A 24,679-nucleotide genomic window follows, 5' to 3' on the forward strand; every position below is an offset into this window, starting at 1 on the left:
AAGACTTCCTTAAAAATACGCAGTACCATCAAATGGATAAAGGGGTTACAGTTTCTAAAGAAACAGTGCTACTGCGTCGGAGGGGGTATCACAAAGTAATATGGTTTTACAAGTTCTGAAGATGACTTCGGGCGTCAGCCCTTCGTTAGAGCGAAGAGCTTCTGACGAAGGGTTAACACTCGAAAAAGAAAAAAATTATCTCCGGATTTTTTTTTCTTTGAAAATGAAGACTTCCCAAAGAATATGTGGTATTACCAATGGGATAAATGGGTTATAGTTTCTAAAGAAACAGTGGTACTGCGTCGGTTTGGTTTTATCACCCGAGTTCATAATGCAAATTGCCACCGTAGAGAGTTTCAAAAGATGACGTTACGAACGTTTCGTCAGAGTGAAGAGCTTCTGACGAAGTAGTAACACTCGAAAAGGGAAGGAAGAATATCTATGGATGTTTTCTTTGAAAGTGAAGACTTCGTAAGAATACGTAGTGTCACCAAGGGAATAAATGGGTTACATTTTCTAAAGAAACTGTGGCACTGCGTATCGGTGGAGGGTACTACATGATAATTTGGTTTTATCAACTGAGTTTATGAAGTAAACTGGCCACCGAAGATAGTTTCTAAAGATGACGTTTCGAGCTAAGCCCCTCGTCAGAGCGAAGAAAGGGTGAACACTCGCCACTTCAGCTTTAGAAATTCTTTACGGCGGCCAATTAACATTATCAACTCAGTTAATAAAACCACAAAGGAAATGTGTTCTTTTCATAGAAGATAAAACCCAAGCAAATATTCCTTTTTGCCGTGTGCCTCTCCGCTTACAGATTATTTCTGGTAACTTGTACATCACGGATACCTGTAGTTCTTCACAAATTCTGCCAAATTCTGACGTCATATGAGATCTACACCTCAACCAAGTTGAATCTATTTGTCAGATAACGATGCAAAATGTGTGGTCGATTTGAATGCATCTACCTTTCTTATTTTTAAAGGTCTGGAAAGTTTCTTATCGACATTTCCCTCTCCCGTGACACTAAACCTTTTCGTACCAGCAGTGTGCAGCAATTCCTCGTCCATACATCAACACATTTTCGCGCAGAAAGGTACGTGATCATGAGATGCAATAAAAATATCCAACAGATGCCATTGTTTGAATTAAAACAAATTTAAGTTCCGTGGTTAACCTGCAGGAAATGTATGTGAAACAGGCCAGAGAACTGATCACTTGATTCTGCGAATGAAAGGGTTATAAAAAATTCACTGAAGGAAACGAAGTAATTCGTATGTTGGAGAGATATAGCGGGTACTGAAGGATCAAACAAAATGAACAAAAACAAAACACAAAAACGAACAAAAACAGAACACAAAAACAAACTAAAACAAACAAAATCATAAAGAAAAACAAAAATAAATACAAAACAACTTAAAAACAAAACAAAAAAAACACAGCAAACCCAGGAGGCTTCGCTGACGAGAAACAGTTAGTGAGATGAGAATCAAGGCAAGAAGTGTCACCAATATTGTGAACGATAAACTTTCTTTAATTTGCTGGTTGTATTCGTTGCGCATTAGACAAGAATATCATCTCATTGAGTAATTATCATTTCTCTCAATTTGTTGGGTATTCAAAAGTAAAAATAAACCATGTTTATAGCAAGTAAAGAATTAAATTACATCTTACAACTTTACGCTAAACAGCTTAAATATGTAAACTGTCTTACCTATAAACACTCAGATTAGAAATATTGAGACTAACTATATCACTCTTACACGAAATACTCATCGTCACATATATATATATATATATATATATATATATATATATATTTGTGCGTGCGTGTAAAAGCGATGTTAATTGAATTCTAGTCGTAAATTCTATTGCTGTTTCCACGAATTTTCACTTCGAAAGAACACCCACTGTCGCCATCCCCTCCGGTTCTTAAATATGTTCCCTAAATGAATTGTGGCTTAACTGGCATCAATTCGGTTTTCAGTCCATAAAACATAACTTAAAACACTCTATAAATGCAACATAATCTTCGTCAAATCCCGCATCTCAAAGATAAGCGTTACTTAAATAACAGAGTGAAATGGGGAAAAGTTGGCTCGGTACTCGGCTCAACTCTTTCCCCAAATAGCAGGTAATTTTGGTCACGCCGATTTCGAAGAGAGAGCGTGACTCATCGTCGAAAGAATACGTTACAAAAACATCGACTGAAGTCACAAGGACGAGGATTAAGCCAGGCAACTGATATGACTTAAGCGTAACAGATGCCTTGTTTTTAAATTTTGTTTGGATTTTAAGTCATTGAAGGAATACTTGATAAGAAAATTCTTGTATCTAAAGAACACGTTGCTTATTTAAACTAAAAATCATTCCCGTGGTAAAACAGTCTAATCACTAAAGAGTCGATGCTTTGTGTCTTCTTCATCTTCGCCAGTGTCCGAGCCACATTCGGAGGGGACCGGAGATGGTGGCTCTGAGCTTGGGCGTGGATAAATGAAATTCGATTGCTGAAAAATAACATCCAACGGTTTAATATGTCCAAAAACTAATTGACAAACATCTGATCAATCGAAAATCAATAGATGGTTTGATTTGCCAGCAAAAGAAAAAAGAAAAAAAAAAAGATTTAAACGGTCGAAAATTAGATAGTAATCAAGTCAAATTTTGTTAGCCAGCGATTACGGATTTAAAAGGGTCTTATACTGGTAAATGTAACAGCAAAAGTTACACAATAATAATGTAGTGTTTTGCTAGGATGTGGGAACATTTGAGGAATGTTTCCGGCAACTTTACACAAAACAACTTTGCACAACTCCCGCGCGAGGCGAAGTCACAACATGTAGCTTAAGAATTTTTCAATTTAAAGCTGAAAGTAATTTGTCAAAGTAATCCGCATTTGTATTGTTCTATAAAATTCACACCACCCTCTCTAAGGTCTCTTAGTCCTTGTTGTATATATACTGAGAGTTCACATCAGCTGATTGGCTCTTCGTAATATTTTACTTTGTTCTGACTGGCTGCTGTGATCGACGACTCTGACTGCTGTTTTATGTTACCTTGGTTTCGACAGACAGTTCAGCACAGAGATCAGCTAGAGCTTCCAATTGAGTTTGATTTTAAAAACAGGTCAAGACTTTTATCACACAATAGTAAAAGTAATAAACAAGTTTTATCACACAACCCGTCCGGCCCCGTGCGGTCCCGCTCACGAAAGCCCTTCTTAAAGCTGACGTGTGAGGGCCCAGAAGGACTATTGCCCGACGGAAAATGCCGTTTGGCCCCACACTCCTACGGGTCTGTTGCAAAAAGGAAAACTTTGTTCAAGTTGAACTTTAAGGAAAACAAAAACTAGGAAATAAGTAGCGTTTTTTTGGTGAATTCCTTGCTATAATTCGCAATTTATCATTATAAAGTCCTTTTTTGGGCGGAGGGTTGTTCCACAAACACCCGTCTATCACCTATTTTGGTTGAATCAAATTTTTGAAATTCTCAAGACTTTAAAAGTGGTCATTTAAGAATTAATATTAGCGAGAAAAACACACAACGTTTCGATGACTCCATGTCGTCATTCTCAAGTGAGAAGAGAATAAAAATGAATAGCTAATTTATACCGTATGAAGGTGACAAACGTAAAAAGTTAAAAAAAAAAAAAAAAATTTTTTTTTTAAATTTTAAATAAATAATTGCGCGTGTTGAGTTCATAAATGTAAACTATTAAATAAATAGTTTCGCGCGTATGGAATCCGATTGTTTGTTCAAAGAGGGCTTCATCTACTTTATGAAAAGCATTTCATGAACTACACAGTCCAGTTTCCCGGTGCACTTTTTAAGTACGTTGAAATGCTTGGTCAGGTCGCCGATGGTTTGTAGACCGTGGTCGTTCTTTAGATGTTTGCCGATGGCCGAATTACGGTGCTCATTAATACGTTGATGTAAATGCCGGCTGGTGTACCCGACTGAAAACGATGCGCGTTCGTTCACGGAGTTCTCCGTGGATTACCTCTGAATTGAAAGACCTTATGCATAATAGAGGCATATTAAAAATCAAAGCTAGCAAGACAAATGATCCTAACGATTGGGCATTATTTAAGAAACAAAGAAATATAGTCAATAAGCAAATACGCTCAGCTAAGGAAGTTTATTACCAAAATAGTTTTAATAAGCAAACCAGCGACTCCCGAAAGACCTGGCAGACTATAAACGAGCTAACTTCTCGAAAATCTGGAAAACGCCAGTGGCGTCATTAAAAATGAACGGATTAACGATAACTAATCCGTTGGAGCTATCAAACGAATTCAATAACCACTTTGCTAATATTGGTCCAAAACTTGCCAGTGAGATAAATTGTGATAGTGGTAGCTATCAAAGATATCTTACCGCAACAGATAAATGGTTTAAGCTCCAACCCACGAATCCAACTAGAGTATTTTCACTTTTAAATAAACTAGACAAGTCAAAGGCAACAGGCCTTGACAAAATATCTGCTAGGTTTATCAGGGAATGTGCTGATCTTATTTGTGTGCCGATATGTGATATTTTCAATCAATCTGTTAGCCAAGGGACGTTCCCAGACGACTGGAAATATGCAAGGATTACCCCTCTTTATAAACTGGGTGACCGCGGTGATGCTAACAATTACCGCCCAATATCGGTGATTCCAATAATGGCGAAGGTGTTTGAAAGGATAGTTTACGAACAGTTATATGCCTATTTGGAAGAGTACGATATTTTATGTCAAAACCAATCAGGGTTTCGTGCTAATCATTCAACTGTAACAGCTTTGTTGGAAGCGACAGATTCTTGGGCATACAATATTGATAAGGAGAAAATCAATGGGGTCATTTTTCTAGATTTGAAAAAAGCTTTTGACACTGTTGATCATCAGATCCTTCTATCGAAACTAAACTATTATGGTATACATGGAAAATCTTTCAGATGGTTTCAGTCATATTTGGAAAACCGAACACAAAAATGCTCTGTCAACGGGTCGCTATCCAGTAGCTACTCGTTGACTTGCGGCATCCCTCAAGGGACCATCCTCGGTCCATTATTGTTCTTATTATATATCAACGATCTTCCAAATTGCTTATCAAATTGTAAACCGAGAATGTATGCCGATGACACGCACCTCACATATGCGGGAAGCAATCTTGAGAACGTTCACTTTTGTCTAAATGAAGACCTAGAAAACGTCTTCAACTGGCTACAATCGAACAAACTCACGTTGAACATGACTAAAACCGAATTCATGCTAATAGGGTCGAGGCAGAGACTGAATACTCTCACAGCTTCACCAACAATTAGAATAACAATACAATACTCAATACTCAAGAATACTCAAGTGAGCCAGGTTACAGCTACAAAATCGCTTGGTGTAATAATAGACGATAAACTCGATTGGCATAGTCACATCGAAAAACTAACAAAAAAGATCGCCTCTGGTATCGGGGCCCTAAAGCGAATTAGGCACCTGATCCCAGCATCAACCTTACATCTCATCTACCAAGCTTTAGTAAACCCTCACTTTGATTACTGTGACATTGTTTGGGGTAGCTGTGGGAAAACGCTACGAGACAAACTGCAGAAATTGCAGAATAGAGCAGCCCGTGTGTTGACATTCTCTAACTATGATGCTGATGCAACTGAGCTACTCGAGTTTTTAGGGTGGAAAAATCTTGCACGCCAGCAGGAAATCCATAAAGCCACCATGATGTTTAGATGTCTGCACGGGCTAGCTCCAAGGTATCTATATTCAAAGTTTACGTGGCGTGACTCTGCTTATGACCTCAGGGACTCTGAAAATAAGCTTAATGTTCCACTACCGCGCACTAATTATTACAGAAAAAGCTTTATGGAACAGTTTACCACGCGATATAAGGAACACAGAGTCTCTGGGGTTATTTAAACGTAAGATCAATGACATTCTTTAAGTCTAACGCACGGCATTCACGGAAAACAGCTTTAGTGTTATAGTATGTAGTTTTAATTTTAAATATCTTAGCGTATGTGATATGTATTTTTATAGGCTGATGAATTGATCGTGTCTAAATAAAGATTACACTACAATACAATACAATACAATACGTACTCTGCATCACACAGATCACATTTATAATTATATACAACGCATTGTTGGCTAACTATAGGAGGTTTAGGCTCACGTACTCTGAGATCTTCACAGATTTTGCGACTCTTGAACACGGGATGAAGGGTTTGCTCGATTTTGTTGCTTAGATCTGATAATTGCATTTTCACTGCGTCAGCTGACTTTTGATCTTTAAAAGGCAAAACCACTCGGTGAACAGCATTTTCGTTGATGGATAATTGAGCTTGCACTCCAGGGTTTTCCGACCTAACTGAGGTGACAAAGTGAGAGATGGTGGAATTGATGAGGTGGTCGGGATACTTGAGGTTTGTAAACATCATATTTAGATGATCACATTCAGATTTGAAGGACGCCCATGTGGACGACAGGCGGAATGCACGATTCAACATGGTCTTAAGTAGTGATTTCTTGTACCTTTTATCGACGTGGCTCTGGTGATGAAGCAATAGGCCTGTGTTTGTTGGTTTCCGATAAACACTAGTTTCTAGTTTACAGCCTTTCTTGAGCACTTCCATACCGACAAAAGATAACTTGTTTCCAGATGCTAGCTCCATGGTGAAGTGTATGGACGGATGGCAGTTATTTAGGGTTGATAATAAATCTTCTGCTGCTGGTACACTTGTGACAATACCAAACGTGTCATCCACGTACCTTCTGTAAAATTCAGGGAGCTTGTTGTCTTGATCTAGTTTCTCTGCGATAGAACAGAGAAATGCGTTTGCCATAAGTGGGCCCAATGGAGAACCCATGGCCACACCGTCGATCTGCTCGTAAAGATTGCCATCAAATTGGAATAGTTGATTCATAGTTGCAACTTCTAGAAGTTGAACCAGTTCAGGCTTTGTAATGCTGAGGTCGTGTGTAGTATTAAACCAGTTGTCAGCGAACGCCTTCTCAGCAATGATTTCGATCGTTTCTTGAAGCGGCACATTAGTAAATAGTGACGTGACGTCATAGGATACCAGAATGCCATTCTCGTCGATGACTAGGTTTTGAATCTCATCGGCGAAGGAGAAGGTATCTGATATTGTGTAGCGATTGCTTGACAGGGGCTTCAGTTTGTCATCAAGCCACTTGTCGAGGGCATAGTTGTAAGTGCCGGTGGCATATAGGATAGGTCTCATCGATACAAACAATCGGATTCCATACGCGCGAAACTATTTATTTAATAGTTTACATTTATGAACTCAACACGCGCAATTATTTATTTAAATTTTTAAAAATTTTTTTAACTTTTTACGTTTGCCACCTCCGTACGGTATAAATTAGCTATTCATTTTTATTCCCTTCTCACTTGAGAATGACGACATGGAGTCATCGAAACGTTGTGTGTTTTTCTCGCTAATATTTATTCTTAAATGTCTAACAAAATCTAATGTCATTTTAATAGTGGTCATATGATAAACTGTTTATTGACTAAGTAGGAGAGTCGGAAGGGAAAATAGTTGGCTCTCATTCTCGGTCCGCACCTCACGACCTCCAATCAAATATTTTCCTTTCCAGGCCTTTCACTCGGTCGATAAGAAAATAAACTTAGAAAGAGGAAGACATAAATTACCCATCAACCAACATCACTGAGAGCTCACCGCTTCCTCGGTCATGCTCGGCTTCTCGTATTTGTCCGGTTGAAGATGATGCAAGGCAAGTAACCGTGCACGGGTGTAATACTGAAACAACGAAAAAAAACAGAAGTTTTAGAACAGTCTTCATTTCCCAGTGAGCCTCGCCAGATGGCCTTTAACATACTCGCTGGTGAAGATGCGCTTGTGCAACAGCACTGTTTATGAGGATATGGGCTAGCACTCCAAGCGTCAGCTTTGGAAACTCTTCATGGTGGCCAGTTTACATTATCAACTCAGTTGATAAAACCAAATTATCTACCACCGTAGTAGACTTACCCCGCTGTTAACAAGGGCCTGTTCGTAGGCTAGGTTTTCACGTGCAGTATTTACAACAAAGCGACGAAAAAGAGTTAAGAAGGGATAACTACTTTCATCTAACCAAAAATTTTATCCGTAAAGTGACAGAGATCTCACCCGGTGCAAACTCCTCCAATCCAAGAGTTCACTAAGACGTTCTGTCCTGTTCCTCTGAATGATTCGCTGTCTTCTTGTCAGTTTGCAAAAACTCATCATGTACTGTAACAGAAAGCAAATACCATATTTTCAGTGAAAAGGTTTCGTCTGGATTTGAATCGCACACCAACCAGAATTTACTCCGACTGCTAGTCAATCGCCGGCTACCCCCTGCATCTTGTCAGATTTTCTTCACAATTCGCCTGTAAATTCGCCAGGGGAATGTTTAATGGAATGTCAAGGTCGTACTGGTTTCAGTTGCATAACTTCACTTTGTGACTCTCCCAGCGATAAAATTCCCGTTTTCTTGCGCCTCAGTTTTGGCCTTCTTGGTGTTTATTTTACGACAATCAGTTATAAGTAGCCGTAAAACAATAACTTGCGGTCCCCTTTTAAGACTCCTGCATTTTGCACTGCAGGTTATGGACTACACGTAGTTTTAACCCACCACTAGAGTAACGAGGAGAGACCGCCTCTATGGCCAGAGCGCTGGAACATTAGCCTGATTGTACAACATTTTTTCTCAAGATGGAAATATGACTGGATTGCTGGAAAAGAGGAAGCTGCGCTGTCAAAGCAAGGTTTTCATTTAATTATAGCAGGCGCCTTGAAGTTTCCGTTGAAATTGCGCAGTGATTTTTTGTGAAAAACGTCAACTATGACTTAAGGCCTGGCTTTGCTGGGTACATTTTGCAAGTGGCAAGCGAGCTACACAATATGATCTTCAATATGACAGTATGTTCTGTATTTAGGCCGAGAGTAACGCGAATCAGACGGTGTTGCATGTTGTCGAACCTGCGTGAGTTCGACAATTGATTCTTCAGCTGACTTGAATCTCCTGTCCACAAGATAAATGCCATAGGATGTAGGATCAGTCACGTGCTCTGCCATGAACCGACCAAATCCTGATAGATTGGTGGACACGGAGGGGATTCCCATCACAGTACACTCCGCTGTGAAAAAAGAAAGTCATAAAATGTGCCATCATCAACCAGATGTGACATTCACTTAGCAACTTTTAAAATAATCGGCAAAACACAAGGAAAAGCAAAAACAAAATAATGTATCTACCGATGAGACTAACAATTTATGTCCGAGAGATTCGTTGATTGACTCAAAATGTATTTCGTGATTTGTAGGCACGAATGGAAAACGTTTGAAAGTCTTATAGCTGCACGAGTCTTCCGAAGTTCTAAACCTACAAAATCACCCCCTAACACTACTGATCTCTTCACTGGCTTCAAAATTATCAACGCGTTTTCTTCGAACTGAATAATAACCATAATTTTGACAGGTAAATCAAGCCTAAGACTGTTTTCACGCCACCTTACTCTTCATCCTAAAAAAAAGTGTTGGATTCAGAGAATTACACCTCAAGAAAACGAAGAGTGGGAATTAAAACCCTGAGCCTAACCTTTATTCAAATATAAATGTGTAAATATCGTTTGATAGTTGTCATAAATATGGCGTCTATCACACAATATCAAAATAGGTTGTTATACCTGGAGTGTAGCCCCAAGGCTCATAATAAGAAGGAAACACTCCCAAATGACAGCCTCGCACAAACTCGCTGTAGTCAATGGGAAGAAGAGGACTAATCGTGGATAAGAATTCAGGATGAAAAATAACCTACAACAAAAACAGCAACAAAAACAAAGGTTATTTCTCAATGAACTGAGTTCAAGGCTGCGGCGGTGAGGGAGAGGAAGAGATTTGTCCTAAAAAAAGCAAGGCTGGATGTGCGTTGGAAAATATCCACAACATCTCATACCCATATATGGAAGGACGTAAAACTTCGTGGCAAGCACAATGGAAGACATTCATATTCGCATCCACACCAGATTACGATATCTCACGTCAAGCATAGTGCTTCCTTAGAAAAAGACTGCGAGACTTAACGAGTGATTGCCAGTTGACTGGAAGCAGAGAATTGTATTAAGAATAACCTTGACTCTGTCCTCAGGCTTGTTGAAAAGATGCGTCCTGCGAAGGTGACACAGAATGGGGTCCACAGAGTCTTCTAACATATTGTGAGTCACAATGGCAGGAAGGTTTGGACGCTGCAAAATATCAATAAAAATGTCATGTATTTTATAACACTGATGTTACAATGATTATCCATGTCTCGATCTCTCCAGTTCGTAGCTGAGCCACAAAAGTTGAGAAACGTGAGTGAAGTAAACGAAACAAAGTTGGTTACGGGGGAACAAGATTAACAACATTCAACGGTTATAGATAACTTGACAAGTTTGAAAAAAAAAAGGCTGCTGCCAGGCTTTATACCAAAGATGTGAATTGTCTCACCACAACTTTTAATGAAATACATTGTGACGAGGTTCCTTTATGGCTAAATGAACCCTTTAAAATTTTACTCGCTCGTTACGCGCGGCTTCGTAATTCGGTGGAGAGTAACACTTAATTAGTATCTGATAGGCACAGGTTCAAATCCTGTTCAAGCTTAAACTTTTTCTTCAAGCTTCTTTTCTGCAATTGCTTAAATTGCAGTCCACCGGCGAGACTCATTTCTTTCCTTGCGAATAGTCTTGTTGATCATTCACGGCAAAGAAATATTCAACTGAGTACCTGCCGAATGTGATTGGTTTTGATTCCCAACGCTCATTGGTTGACCAAAATACTTGCACCATAATCTTAACCAATCAAATGAAGACTACGACCAATGGCGACTTGGTAACTCGCGGTTTCCCGCGCTTGGATTTGTTTCCGCGCATTTTCTTTGAATTCTCATTGGTTCCTTTCTTCGTCAACCCTGATTAGTTGTTGTCATCACTTGGTTCAAGAAACTACTGAGTCAATAAGCGCGCCATCTTCTCTCTTGAAAATACATTGATTTCTGCACATAAAGGGAATTGTTTATCATTGTTTCAAATCTCCCTTTTTTGTTTTAGCAATTTGTTCGGTCATGAAAAATCAGTCAACGTGTTACCTTAGCGCCAAGGATACATCTCTTCAGCTTGATGATCTCATCTGCCTCTAAAAGCTTATTGCCATCCGGAAGCTTTCCCCTATGTTCAAGTTAAAAATAGTAATAACTAAACAGTCAACAACTAAAATTTTACGAATTCTTTAATCACGCGAGAATTAAAAATTGTTCCAAATCGAGGCGCATAGTGGTGCAGTTAATACAATTGTTCGTTCCTGTGATTCTCGAAAACATGTCTATCAAGCCAGAGGAAAAAAACTTTTTTAAGAGGTTTTTGCGACATGTTCACCTCGCAATCTTGCAATGGAATTAGACATGAATACTGAACAAACGACGCAATTTTCAACTTCTCCAACAATCCATGAAAGAAGCGTTAAAAAAAGCTGCGATCGCCACCAACATAATGCTACAGGGACTTACCCAAGACAAGACTCGTATATTCGTTTTCCGATTTTATCCTGGATTTCAGAGACTGTATCACTAAGAAGAAGGAACAAATCATAGATGTGAATGAAAACAGAGTACCAGAGTATTAGTTGTTATCGTTATTGTTATCGTTATTGTTATTGTTATTATTATAATTATTATCAATACTATTAACCCTACGTGAGTACGCTGTCAGTGCGCTGAACTCTGGGTCGGTTGGCCCGGGTTAAAGTCCTGGCTGGGGCATGACGTTGTGTCCTTAAGCAAGACGCTTCACTCACATTGCTTCGTCTTCTCGGATAAGACGTAAAGCCGTAGGTCCCGTCTCCTGAAGGGTTAGGGGCACGAGACGTAAAATTTCCCATGCACGAGATTACTGTGTAGTGGATGTCCTTCCCGGGGTGGGATGGGTGGGAAGGTGAGATCGCTACATGAACTGAAGCGGCTGCCAGAACCGCCTGATAAAAATGTTGACGTCCGATCTCAACCTTACGATACTGTTAAGCGCGACTGAATATATCCACATAGAAGTCTGCGCTATATAAATGTAAAAATGTAAATGTAATGTATAAAGGCTGATAGTTTCTAAAGAAACTGTTTGAGGCTGCGTCGGTGGGGGTAACGAAATAATTTCAATATATCAACAAAGTTGAAATGGTCAATTGACCACCGTTACGATCATAAAAGCTGACGTTTCGAGCGTTAGCCCTTTGTCGGAGTCAGAGTGAATAGAGGAATTGTGGGTTGTGTGTGCTTTTAAAGGCAGAAAATGGAGCTACGTGATTGGTGGGAACATGGCAACGAGAAAAACACGAATAAATTAGTGGAATGAAAAGCGTTCGTTGATACCTGTGGGATTTAGACTGCCGGTTTGAAAGACGAGCTTTTGTTGAAGAGTTTTACAGCTTTCCGTGCTACCTAAGTGTAAGGAAAGACCGCTGATTGCCATATGTTGCTTAGAATGATTAGGTAAATTGAAATGTCTAGCGACTGGTTTCGATGTGTCCTTGTCATTCCTCTCCACGTCGCGAAGGTGTTCTCGGAATCGGTCACCTAGTCTTTTGCCTGTTTGCCGATGTATATCTTTTTGCAATAAGTGCAAGTTATGCAATAGCTTACATTGGCGGAGGTGCACGTGAAGTGATCGGTGATCTAAATGCATCGTTTGAGTCCCGATATTTTCTCAGTGTTGTGAATGAAAGGACACGTTTTACGTCGTGCACGAGCGCATTTAAAAGTGCCTGGTTGGTCATTAGTCTCAAAAGAACTTCTGACCAAAAAATTGCCTATGTTTTTGTCGCGTTTGAATGAAATGAGCGGAGGCTGCGAAAAGATAGTGCTTGTCTCTGGATCGTTTTGAAGTAATTTAAAGTTTTTAAGAATGATGGATTTAACTGAGTGATTGTGAGGGTGAAACGTGAGAGTGAATGGAATGCGGTCGGAATCTTCCCTTTGAGACGTTTGTAGTGCTGAATGTCGATCAATAAGTTGGGCGCGGTGGTAACCGGCTTGAACGACAGAATCAGGGGAACCACGTTTATCGAAAAACTGGCACATTGACTCTGATTTGTGGTGGAAATGAGAGTCATCACTACATAAACGACGAAGTCTTAGAAACTGAGAAAAAGGAACGGAATTCTTAACGTAAGATTGATGCGAAGACGAATACAACAAGTAATTATGCGAGTCTCGTGGTTTGTAATACACACTAGTGCATAAACCTTTGCCTTCAATTGAAACTTTGATGTCTAAAAAGGATAAAGAATTATCAGAAATTTCCCAGGTATATTTCAGAGCCGGAACACGAATTTTTCAGCCAATACAACGGCTCCAAACCTGAACTCTACGGTCGCTACATCGACGACTGTATCGGCGCCACCTCCTCTACCAGAGAGGAGCTGACTCAATTCATAACCGCAGTCAATTCTTTTCACCCGGCTCTGAAATATACCTGGGAAATTTCTGACAATTCTTTATCCATTTTAGACATCAAAGTTTCAATTGAAGGCAACGGTTTATGCACTAGTGTATATTACAAACCAATAGACTCGCATAATTACTTGTTGTATTCGTCTTCGCATCTATCTCACGTTAAGAATTCCATTCCTTTTTCTCAGTTTCTAAGACTTCGTCGTTTATGTAGTGATGACTCATTTCCACTACAAATCAGACTCAATGTGCCAGTTTGTCGATAAACGTGGTTCCCCTGATTCTGTCGTTCAAGCGGGCTACCACCGCGCCCAACTCATTGATCGACATTCAGCACCACAAACGTCACAAAAGGAAGATTCCGACCGCATTCCATTCACTCTCACGTTTCACCCTCACAACCACTCAGTTAAATCCATCATTCTTAAAAACTTTAAATTACTTCAAAACGATCCAGAGACAAGCACTATCTTTTCGCAGCCTCCGCTTATTTCATTCGAACGCGACAAAAACATAGGCAATTTTTTGGTCAGAAGTTCTTTTGAGACTAATGACCAACCACGAACTTTTAAATGCGCACGCGCACGATGTAAAACGTGTCCATTCATTCACAACACTGAGAAAATATCAGGACCCAAACGATGTATTAAGATCACCGATCAGTTCACGTGCACCTCCGCCAATGGAATCTATTGCATAACTTTTTATCTGATTTATATTTTCTTCATAGCTTTGTAGATATTTTTGGGGGCCATCTTACATGAGGATTCAGTTCCTCTCTGATGGCAGCCTTTTGTATTGATTATTACAATAAAGTTGTTATAAATAATTAAATAAATAAATAAATAAATAAACTTGCACTTATTGCAAAAAGATATACATCGGCAAACAGGCAAAAGACTAGGTGAACGATTCCGAGAACACCTTCGCGACGTGGAGAGCAATGACAAGGACACATCGAAACCAGTCGCGAGACATTTCAATTTACCTAATCATTCTAAGCAACATATGGCAATCTGCGGTCTTTCCTTGCACTTAGGTAGCATGGAAAGCCGTAAAACTCTTTAACAAAAGCTCATCTTTCAAACCGGCAGTCTAAATCCCACAGGTATCAACGAACGCTTTTCATTCTACTAATTTGTTCGTGTTTTTTCTCGTTGCCATGTTCCCACCAATCACGTAGCTCCATTTTCTGCCTTTAAAAGCACACACAACCCACAATTCCTCTATTCGCTCCGACGAAGGGCTAACGCTCGAAACGTCAGCTTTTATGATCGTAACGGTGGCCAAATTACCATTTCAACTTTGTTGATATATTGAAATTAAATGTAATGTAAATCGTTATTACTATCATAAATATCGTTATCATCATAACTGCCATTATTCCCTTTACAATTTAGTATTATTCGCGGCCATTATCAATTGAATCATTATCATTCAAAATTTGCGCGCTTTGAGAAATTTAGTAACGTTCTTGAACCAAGAGGTCATAACAAACAATCGGGGTGGAAGAATAAGGAACCAACGAGAATTTAAAGAAAATAAGAAAATGCGCGGAAACAACCCCATGCGCTGGAAATCGCTTGTTACCAAGTTGCCATTGGTCTTAGTCTTTATTTGATTGGTTGAAATGATGGCGCAAGTATTTTGGTCAACCAATGAGCGTTGCAGTAACTTTTTTTATATGTCGCCGCCGATGGTGTGATAGGCAGCCGTCAGGCGATCACACACGAGAGTCTGCTGGAAGTAGAGGTCTTAAAAGCGGCGCTAAACCGGCTTTTATTAAATTCACCCCAGTCCCTCTGATGAAGGGCTAATGATCGAAACGTCAACTTAGAAGCTCTTTATGGTGGCCAATTAACAAAATCAACTCAGTTAATAAAACCAAATTATCCTTTTAATTGAAACCCCTGATCTTACTGGCCTAACGTATGAAGAGTTATGAACTCCCAAAGTCACGGTTTTACGGCAAACACACGCACTAACTAGCGGGACAATAAACCTGAAAGTATACATACGGTACTCGGCCGCGCCCGGCGCAATATTTCTTTGGCCAGTGTGTGCGTTTTATATGCCGCATTATCGATCACATCAGTCTCTAACTGATCAACAAGATGTTTAACCAGACAAATTTATAGCTTAACACTAAAAGGCTTACAATAGATCACCAAGCCAAAAGGAACAGTATTTTTACCTGAGCTGTTTGGTGACAGCTTGTCCTTTCAGTGAATCAACATTGAAGTTGCTGGTCCGTGCTGGAAATATCAGAAATGCGACTACGGTAACATCACTGCCACTGGACTGAAGAAAACAAGAAACACTACACATTCACGAGGGCAATCGAAGAATCTCTGTTTTTGCAATTCAGTCGAGTAACTGTCTCTAAAATACTAGTAAAATCAGTGTAAGCCAATTTTTTTTATGTACTTTTGTAATTCAGGGATTTACAACTCTACGAACAAGCTGAAAATACTCGATTCTCATTTCTCATTTGGGCAGTCTTTCTAAGAAGTTCCAGTAAAAGGCAAGCCTCTAACAAAGGGATTTGTCTTCCTCTTACACTGAAGGACTCTCTTCCAAAACTTTCATCAAAGTAGTTGTTGTTACAATTAGCAATATCATGCAACATCATCAAAGCAACAAAATACCTTCAACAGGTGGTTAAGCCTTGCTAATGCTTCAATATACAGGTCAGCTCCCTTGTTGAAGTACTCATACCTACAGAATATTTTTTTGATTACATATATATAAATCACGAACTTTCTCTTGACTTACACACCAGACATCAGTAGAACTGTGCTATTCATACTGGAACTCCCGAAATATCTTTTCAACTTCACCAAGCAATTCTCATTTTCAACCGTTCTTTTCTTTGTCAATCAGTTAGGAGAATTTAAGAATAACACCCTCCAGCCAGTGCCTTTATTCATTCCCATCACTTGAAATTGTTTTTTTAGTATTATATTCTAATAATTACAAGAGGGTGTTGATCACTGCTAAGAGTTAATAAGTTGTCGAAGGTGCTGTGGCCTACCTTCCAGCACTGAAGAAGAACAGTGTCTTGTCCATATCAAAATCTAGATGTCTGCAGATAAAAGTTATTTGTTAAAAGTTAACTATAAAGGTGTTGCTAAAAACCACACTATAATGAAAGTAATGTACACAAAGGTTTAAATGAAGTATCAACAATTTATTCGGAAATGTTCCATGTTACATACCCATGAAAATGACCTCGCACAAAGTTACAAATCTTCTCTTTGGAAATGGCATGAAGATTCTGGAACTCATGTAGAGCTCTGTACAAGTTCAAACAAATAATAAATTGTTTCTACACATCAGGGATAAAATAATCTGGTTTCCGTTTTCTAGTGAAAAAAAAAATCTAGAAACAAGTTCATATCAAAAAGATGGATTTTAATGCAGTATCTTTCACATAACTAGTAATTATTTATATGTACTGTTGTACAATTGTCCATACTGTGTATTCCAAATAACATTTCAGTGACAAAATCTGTCAAACTACGGCTTATCAACTTTAGCCCTTTCCTTCCCACCCAAAGTCTACTGGGGGGGGGGGGGGAGGGAACTGTTGTTGTAACTATTGAGTCTGAGGATGAAATCTTTTAGTTGTTATACATTAATAAATGGTCACCCCCTTTGACAACAACTTGACATGTCATTTTCATCTTCCTGTGATTTATAAAATGGCATTTAAGGTTTTTCTCAATTTTCATATTAGATACTACAGTAGTAGCAGGAGTCAAGGGGTTGAATGCCAGTTTCTGGTGGCAATGTGTTCAATTTCTACATAGTCAGATTTGATCGGGTACATTTAAAAAGATCTGATATTCATATCGAGTTTCGTTACTTTTAATTAATAAATAACTCCTTTAACATTTGCAGTTATACAAAAGAGTGAGAGAATGAAGATTTCACAAATTAAATAGATGCGCAGAATGTGGAACAAAAAGAAAATACTTACGTGTATTTGACAACATTTAAACCATTTGGTAGGACAATTTCTGTGAAAGAATAGGAAAAATTATATCAATACAAAGGCTAATTTGATTGTATTAGAAAGAAGAAAAAGCTATCAAGTGCGCAAATATCAGTGCTAACATAACTAAATTAGTCAATGCCTCCCAAATAAAAGGATCTTTTAAAGCCACAGAAAACAATTCATTTCATTTCTTGGTCCTCACTATAATTAATATTTCTTTGTAATTTTCAGAAAACCTCTAGAGGTGCTATGTGCCATTTTATTACTAGGAGTGAGTGCCTTTGATGGAGGGCTTGAAATTAAAGTCAAATTTCTATACCAGTAATAGTGACATCCATAAAAATATGGTCAGATGACTTACCAGCTCTTCTTTTCAGTAAATGCTCTGCTTCATCTGCTGTGATGTGTGATACAGTAGTGAATACATGGGCATTGTTTGCAGCGGCTCGCTCAAGGCAGTAACGATGATAAATCTTACGATCTCCAGCTTCCTGAAATCAGGATGAAGAGATAACTCATAACGTCACACATGGTACTGTTGTAGAGTTCTTAAACTTGAAATCAATACCAAACAGTTAGCAAACTGAAAGTAATGAGACCTAAATACAAGTACTACTGGTATCCACTGACCTTGTCAACATCAAACTGATAAGCACGATCAGGAAACATAAAAAGGAAAGGAAAAACAAAGTTAGGAGAGTTTTAAGCATATCACATCAAGATTTCTTCTGGTTTGCAACACAGAGCAACCTTTGGCAATAAATTGGAAATTCTAAGGCTAGAAATGAGACAAAATTAACAAGTAAAATGAGAAATCCTCCCAAGAAATGAGTTATGTTTAATTGTGTAAAATAATTGTGAGCTTTTAACTGGATACTGATCAGAAGAAGTCTTTTTCAGGTGATGATGTCATCTGGTTATGATCACCTTTATGGTGAATTCTGATGCTTTACTGTTATTTGTTGGTTTTCTACAGCTGTAATAAGTACATTAACAACCTGGGTCCATTATCCACTGAAGACCATAATCATACACCTGTGATGTTGCGAAGCACATTGCAAATCACTTCATCAAGCTAAGCAATACATTTTTCTCATTTCTGTCAATGCATTTTGTACTTCACCACAATGTAAAAACACAATCTGCACTTTAGAATCAGGCATATTGATTGTCTTGTATTATTTCACAATTTTTGATACCATATACACACAGATCACTAAACATTTAATTGAAGCATTCAGCACTAAGTAAAAAAATCACAGAGAGAAAGCTTGGTTGACTTACCCTATCCAAATTATTATAAAAGTCCACATTGGCTGCACAAAGATATCGGCCCAACAGTGTTGCATGTGTTGTGAAAATTGTTGCTACAGCCACATTTGTCATTCGCAGGAGAACAAGTCCCACCCCTGCCTGCCATTCATGGAAATGTGCAGCTATAGGTAGGTCTGGTTCACATCTGGCGCGAAACTGAAAACAAAATCATCACTGCATCAATTTATTGACCATTCACAATGAAACAACAATAAGGATGATTGACACTGTGCATCTGTACATTTTATTATTAGACCAGAGATGACATCAAAATGTGGCAAGAAAAATAAGTGGCACACAAGGCACAAATGACTGATTATCTTACCACATTTTGACACCTGAGATCTGTTACTGTACAGACTTATGGCATCAAATAATCTCTTGATTTTACACAATAACAAAACAAACATTTATTAATAATGACATTGTCTAAACCTCTTCTCTTGATAGGTCATAAGTACAAAACCAATCAAAATATGTTTATAATTCATACACTCAATTATGTTTAACGGCAGACTAATTTTATCCCCTACTCCCTCATCTGACCCCTCTCTCCTAAACCATGTTTCCTTTGTTTTCTGTTTGTTTCCTTTTCCTCATTATATCTAAAGAAGAATCATTCTTAAGAGTTACAAAGCTAGAAGCATTAATACTCAAAGATTTCTGCACCTCTCCAATAAACTGTGCAACCAAGAATCCCAACACGACAGCATCATTACACTCTGTGTCAGGCTCAGGGATACCAATGTGAGTTTTCTTCCAAAAGTCATTCTTCATTTGACCCAGCTTGTGGTAAATTGAGCCAATGTTAAAAAGAACCACCTAAGACATAGAAAATGTAAACACTGTAACTAGCAAATTTTATGATTTTCACAACTTGTAACTGTATTGATAACTAAGAGAAATCTCATCCCTTTTCTGAAAGAGAGAGCCAAGCATTCAAGTTCTCACATTCATAAAGTAACATTTTGAATTCGAACTTGAAGTCTGTATTGATCACTAATAACTGTTCCAAAGATTGTGTGTATTACCATGATCAAGTATATAAGTTTACTTTAAAGGACAAATAAATGTTTCTCTAATTACCTTGGGATATCCATCAATCAACCATCTCCCAAAGTGAGTCTGCAAGAAAAATTGACCAGATATGAACATTCCAATTTCATAACCATTAAATAAAGTTATTTGGGAAGATATGATACCATAATGCTTAACACAATGAACTTTGGGTTGCAAAGACTAGGTTGAGGACCTGGGCAGGTCATTGTGTAGTGTTCCTGAGCAAGACATTTTACTGTTCCACCTACTAGTATACAGGCTACTGGCAAATTGCCTGTGTTCAGCCTGATGCAATGCTGGAGGAGGGGGGGGGTGGGAATTAGTAGCCTGTGATGGACTGGGTTCCCATCTAGGGGGAGTAACAATACACCTGATGGTTTCCGCTGCTATTACAATACAATAAACTCTCAACAAATTTCTGAAAATGGTAAACATTTGATGAACCTGTTCAGATTTCTCTCAATTTCAGTCAATCTTCTACTACTCACCCCACCCCACCTCCCCCCCCAGCATTACATCAAGCTTTCCAGTCTTCCAAGCCTTTATACTAGTAGGTGGAACAAGGTGAATGAAAGTAAAATGTCTTGCCCAAAAACACTACACAATGACCTGCAGAGTACGAGTCTAGTGCCATGTGGTACACAAAGGTAGAGGCAATCTCATTGCACGTGGATGAATGACCCACCATTAATTGTTACTTGGGTGTTCCATGCAGGCACATCACAAACATTTGACATCATTTTTTTTTAGCCAAATCACAGTAAACCTCTTTCTTTAAAGTACCATGCAACAATTTTGCAAAGTAAAAACCAGATTTGTTAATATCTAACATAACTGACAACTACATTGACAACTGACAACTACTATTCGTTTCAATAATTTTCTTTGAATAGCAAATGAATTTCTCATACCTCTACACCACTGTCTCTCATGGCTTGGACAGCTCCTTTCATTGCAGGATCTTCAGGTTCCATCATTTCAACTTCAGTCTTGCATTGCAGATCATTGTAAATTCCTATCAAGCAATACTTGTTTCCTAGTACATCAACTGCAGCCGGTGCTTTAGATCTGATCACAGTATAGATCCCACCAACTAAAAACATACCAAAAAAGCAATTTATTAAATTAAATCTACTTTTTTGTGCTATCATGGTAGCATGTAGTCCTTCAGATTCCTGTTGCATAAAAATTTCAACAAAATTCCTGAAGGGTGAATTTCCCATATGAAATAGGAACAGGAATAAAACTCCAATACTTTGGCCTCAAATGCATTGCTCAGGTTGAAGGAAAGAAACTAAATAAAATAAAAAGCAATGAACACTTGCTTTGTGCTCCATCCAATTTTAACAAAAAGGAAGCAAACAATTAATTTTATTAAAATTGTCACAAATTATTGTAAATCTTATCAGCTGTCTGTTTTGAGACTATGTTTAAAAGGAATCGGGATCAAGAGGCAACCAAATTGGTCTCCTTTGAAACTTTCATCAAAAACTTGATAATTCCTTTTAATCAGGAGCCCCTAACCACTATCTTTAAGATCCAAGCTAAATTTTCCTGGACACAGGTGCCAAATAAGCCTAGTGTTATTATAATGAAAAGAACCTCTTATGTATTTACAAGGATTGGTATAGCTAAGGGGATTCTGACTAATACCCATCCCTTATACCCATTACTCTCCTTTTCAAGTGGTAACTGGTAAAATCTACTGTCTGTAGCACTTTTTATTACATTAGCTCCGACGAAGGGCTAATGCTCGAAACGTCAGCTTTTGTAATCGTTACAGTGGCCAATTTACCATTTCAACTTTGTCGATATATCCAAATTATTTCATTACTCCCCCGATGCAGCCCCAAACAGTTTCTTTCGAAACTATCAGACTTTTTATTACTGCCTAAAGTTGCAAAAAAATCTTGAAAATTCAACACTCAGGTAAAAGGATTGCTCCATTAGTTTGAAAACTTCTTTTACCTGTCATCGAGAGGGGGAACACTGTATATTATCAGTTAGTTAACCAAGCAGCCAGCTTGCCTGATACACGTCTATATATGTTTGCATGTACATTGTGACCAGTTTATTGTTATGTATAATTCAGTAAAGACAATGCAAACTGTACTAACCACTAAGACAACAAAAAATAGTTATCATCGATTAAAGTTCCTATTAATAAATTGTAAAGAAAGAGTCAGACTTTGTTCACGAGATATGTTTACAACATAATTTTTTTAGCGTTTAATATACTAGAACCAGTTGCCTGACAACACGGATATTCGCTTGTTATTCGATCATTTGAATTTAAATAGTCAAGCACTTTACAATAATCATCTTCTTGATGTTGACAAACAAGAACACCAGCTGACTGAATTAGCTGTGGTAACGTTCTTTTGGTAGCAGTCGGTGGAAAAGACTGTAAATGACAGCTGAGAATAGGACGGCTTTGCTACCCTAATTAAAGTAATACTAAAAAACTAATCGAGGTCAAAGAAGAAATGTGTCATAGCAAGTCTGTCTATGTGCAGCCTCTGAAATAAACCAGTTTTTTGACGACTTGGAAATTAAAACAATCATTACCAAACATCGCAGATGGTTAAGTACATGACAGATGACAATGCTTCCCAAGGGGTGCAAAAGTTCTTGGACCAAATCGAACAGCCCGTGGGGTGGGAAGTACTATTAGCATCTCTTCCGTCTGGCAAAAGTAAATTGTTAGCAAGCATAAGTCAGACTAACCTTTGTTAGCAACTTCCCACGAAACTTCAAAGGTAAAATAGTGTGGCTCCTGATTCGGAACTCCATCCCAAGGGCGCACTAAGATGTCTGAAGCCCCACTTAACGTCCTCTCCATAGTTCGCTCACAACCAACCTCGAACTTGCTCTCAGGTATCCCCGCTGGCTCCAAGGATTGTATACCCGATCGAATAGTTTCCATGTCACCATCGGTCTGATCTCTTCGACTCCGCATCAGTGCTCTTTGTTTTTGCAATTTTGAGAAGAAAGAAATGAACGGGATACTTTCTGTGCTTTCAAAGAACGAAGTAAAGAAGCGAAAAATCAGACGAAAACAAGACGATGGGTCGCACATTCCATGTATTCACAGAGCAACCACGAAAAAGTCCATATATCTTTTAAACACAATCAAACAGAAGGCGATGTTGCCTTCGCGTTCCAAGATCGAATGAAAAATTCCAAAAAAATAAGATTGTTACAGTTTATGTTTACGCTCACATGATGTTACAGCAGCTGAACGGTTCACCGATGGAAACTGGGCATGTGAGACCCTCGTGTTTTGAATGGACTTACAGATTTAACATCTTACTTCCAACACATGTACATGAAGGTCAACTTCCGAAAATTCCATCACATCACTAGGAACGAATTTCAACCCTTTCAATGTCTTTTAAATTATTCTATGGGAATAAGTTATTCGAAATTTCTAGAAAAAACGAAGCAAATTGCTTTTAGCGCTTAGCTTTAAGTGGCAATTCTTCAACGTAGGGGCCAGGGCTTTTAATCCAAACACGAAATTTGTCAAACGCTTGCAACACCTTTAATGGTGCTCTGTAATTTTTTGAGAAGCTTGGTTACTTTGTACAGTTGTCACAGGCATCTGAGGTTCGATAAGTGAAATACCCCGCAAAAGTACCATGAATATTGTTTATATGCAAACCAGACACCGCTACTTTCGAGTTCACAACCATTCTTTGAACTACGAGCAACTGACTTGGTATGCATCTATTCCCAATAGTCGTCATTTAATGTTTCAAACATTGATTTAACGCTGTTTCTAAGGTTTTGCTGTGGGATAATAAGAGAAATAAATACTTACACAACGTCCATATTAGCTTCACGAGTTTGATGCGTGCAAGCACAGCTAAACTACTTTGTGTTTGTTTGTTTGTTTGGAGGGCGTGTTCAAAGTTTGCGTGGTAGTTTGACTTACAGCTATAGACAAATCGAACTATGAACTCCTCTAGAATTTCAAATCTGTTCTCTAGAATCGATCGTTTTATTCCTGACAAGCCTCCGGGAATTTGGGGAACTTTCTTTGAACTTCAATCTGTTGTAATTCATGTCAAGTCAGATTTGCGTGAAAAATTGATCTTTGAAACCGAAATTGAAGCCAAAGGATTCTTCAAACATTATTTAGGAGTTTTCCTTGCATAGCTCTCACAGGGACGGAGCCCATTAGGCCATTACACTCTGCTCGATGTTTTCACAGAATTTTCATACTTATATGTATGTTTTAAAGACTGTTTAAGTCATTTATAACGAGATCATGACTACATATTTCTATGTTTATAGCAAATGAACGTGCTCAGTCGCGTGATAAGAAATAATCACGTCACGATTACCGAGCTCGTTGATCACACGTAAATCACGCTATCAAAAGGGATCTTTGAACCATAGACATCATTAATTTTGCCCAACAGAAGCTTACAGCCTATTGCGTTTTTTTCTGTTGTTCTTTGTCTCCAATTTTCATCCAACGGATGTTCCTCTTGAGGACACAGTAAACGATCTTGTTATCTGGTAAAGGTCTTTCGTGTAGTAGTTATGGTTTTCGTATGGAATTGTATTGTTTTTTCTCAGTTTTTCCCCCATCGCTCAGTTTGATCTACACCGATTGCTAATGAGACTTACATAATGCTTTTGGCCTTTTCACGTGAAGTTGGATAGGACAGAGCAACGATTCACATTTGAGCCCACACAAACTTCTAGCCGCTTCATGCGACAGAAACCTATGATTATCAAGAAAGCTCACAGTAGCAATGGACTAGTTGATTCTAAATATTTAAAGTAAAGCTATGTATAATCCTTACAAGAAGTATCGA

At 38.5% G+C, this 24,679-nt stretch overlaps 2 protein-coding genes and 1 long non-coding RNA gene across 5 annotated transcripts in view; 1 reads left to right on the forward strand and 2 right to left on the reverse strand.

Annotated features, from left to right (window-relative positions):
* LOC148722076 (uncharacterized) overlaps window positions 1-24,679 on the forward strand; it is a 153,159-nt gene that overhangs the window by 90,894 nt on the left and 37,586 nt on the right. The window lies entirely within an intron of this gene.
* On the reverse strand, window positions 1,512-23,952 carry LOC111321925 (glycogen [starch] synthase). 3 transcript variants are annotated; one of them, XM_088735436.1, is made up of 21 exons: window positions 23,674-23,952; window positions 22,578-22,867; window positions 20,762-20,943; window positions 19,878-19,916; window positions 19,461-19,613; window positions 18,762-18,947; window positions 18,108-18,122; window positions 17,839-17,968; window positions 17,460-17,499; window positions 16,696-16,773; window positions 16,512-16,562; window positions 16,126-16,195; window positions 15,672-15,778; window positions 11,543-11,602; window positions 11,126-11,204; window positions 10,128-10,241; window positions 9,684-9,810; window positions 8,977-9,134; window positions 8,143-8,244; window positions 7,693-7,773; window positions 1,512-2,507 (listed from the first exon to the last, which is right to left on the reverse strand). In XM_088735436.1, the coding sequence occupies exons 1-21, from the start codon at window positions 23,682-23,684 to the stop codon at window positions 2,388-2,390; spliced, it is 2,193 nt and encodes a 730-aa protein (XP_088591562.1). In that variant the 5' UTR covers window positions 23,685-23,952; the 3' UTR covers window positions 1,512-2,387. The 3 variants fall into 3 exon arrangements, with proteins under 3 accessions (XP_088591562.1, XP_022780672.1, XP_022780671.1); XM_022924937.2 differs by lacking the exon at window positions 23,674-23,952 and having other exon boundaries at window positions 7,665-7,773; window positions 22,578-23,179; XM_022924936.2 differs by lacking the exon at window positions 23,674-23,952 and having other exon boundaries at window positions 22,578-23,173.
* On the reverse strand, window positions 5,301-7,658 carry LOC148722080 (uncharacterized). The gene has a single exon (XM_088735441.1). The coding sequence runs from the start codon at window positions 7,228-7,230 to the stop codon at window positions 6,061-6,063; it is 1,170 nt and encodes a 389-aa protein (XP_088591567.1). The 5' UTR covers window positions 7,231-7,658; the 3' UTR covers window positions 5,301-6,060.

This window comes from Stylophora pistillata, chromosome 10 (genome assembly GCF_964205215.1).
Source record: "Stylophora pistillata chromosome 10, jaStyPist1.2, whole genome shotgun sequence".
Taxonomy (NCBI): domain Eukaryota; kingdom Metazoa; phylum Cnidaria; class Anthozoa; order Scleractinia; family Pocilloporidae; genus Stylophora; species Stylophora pistillata.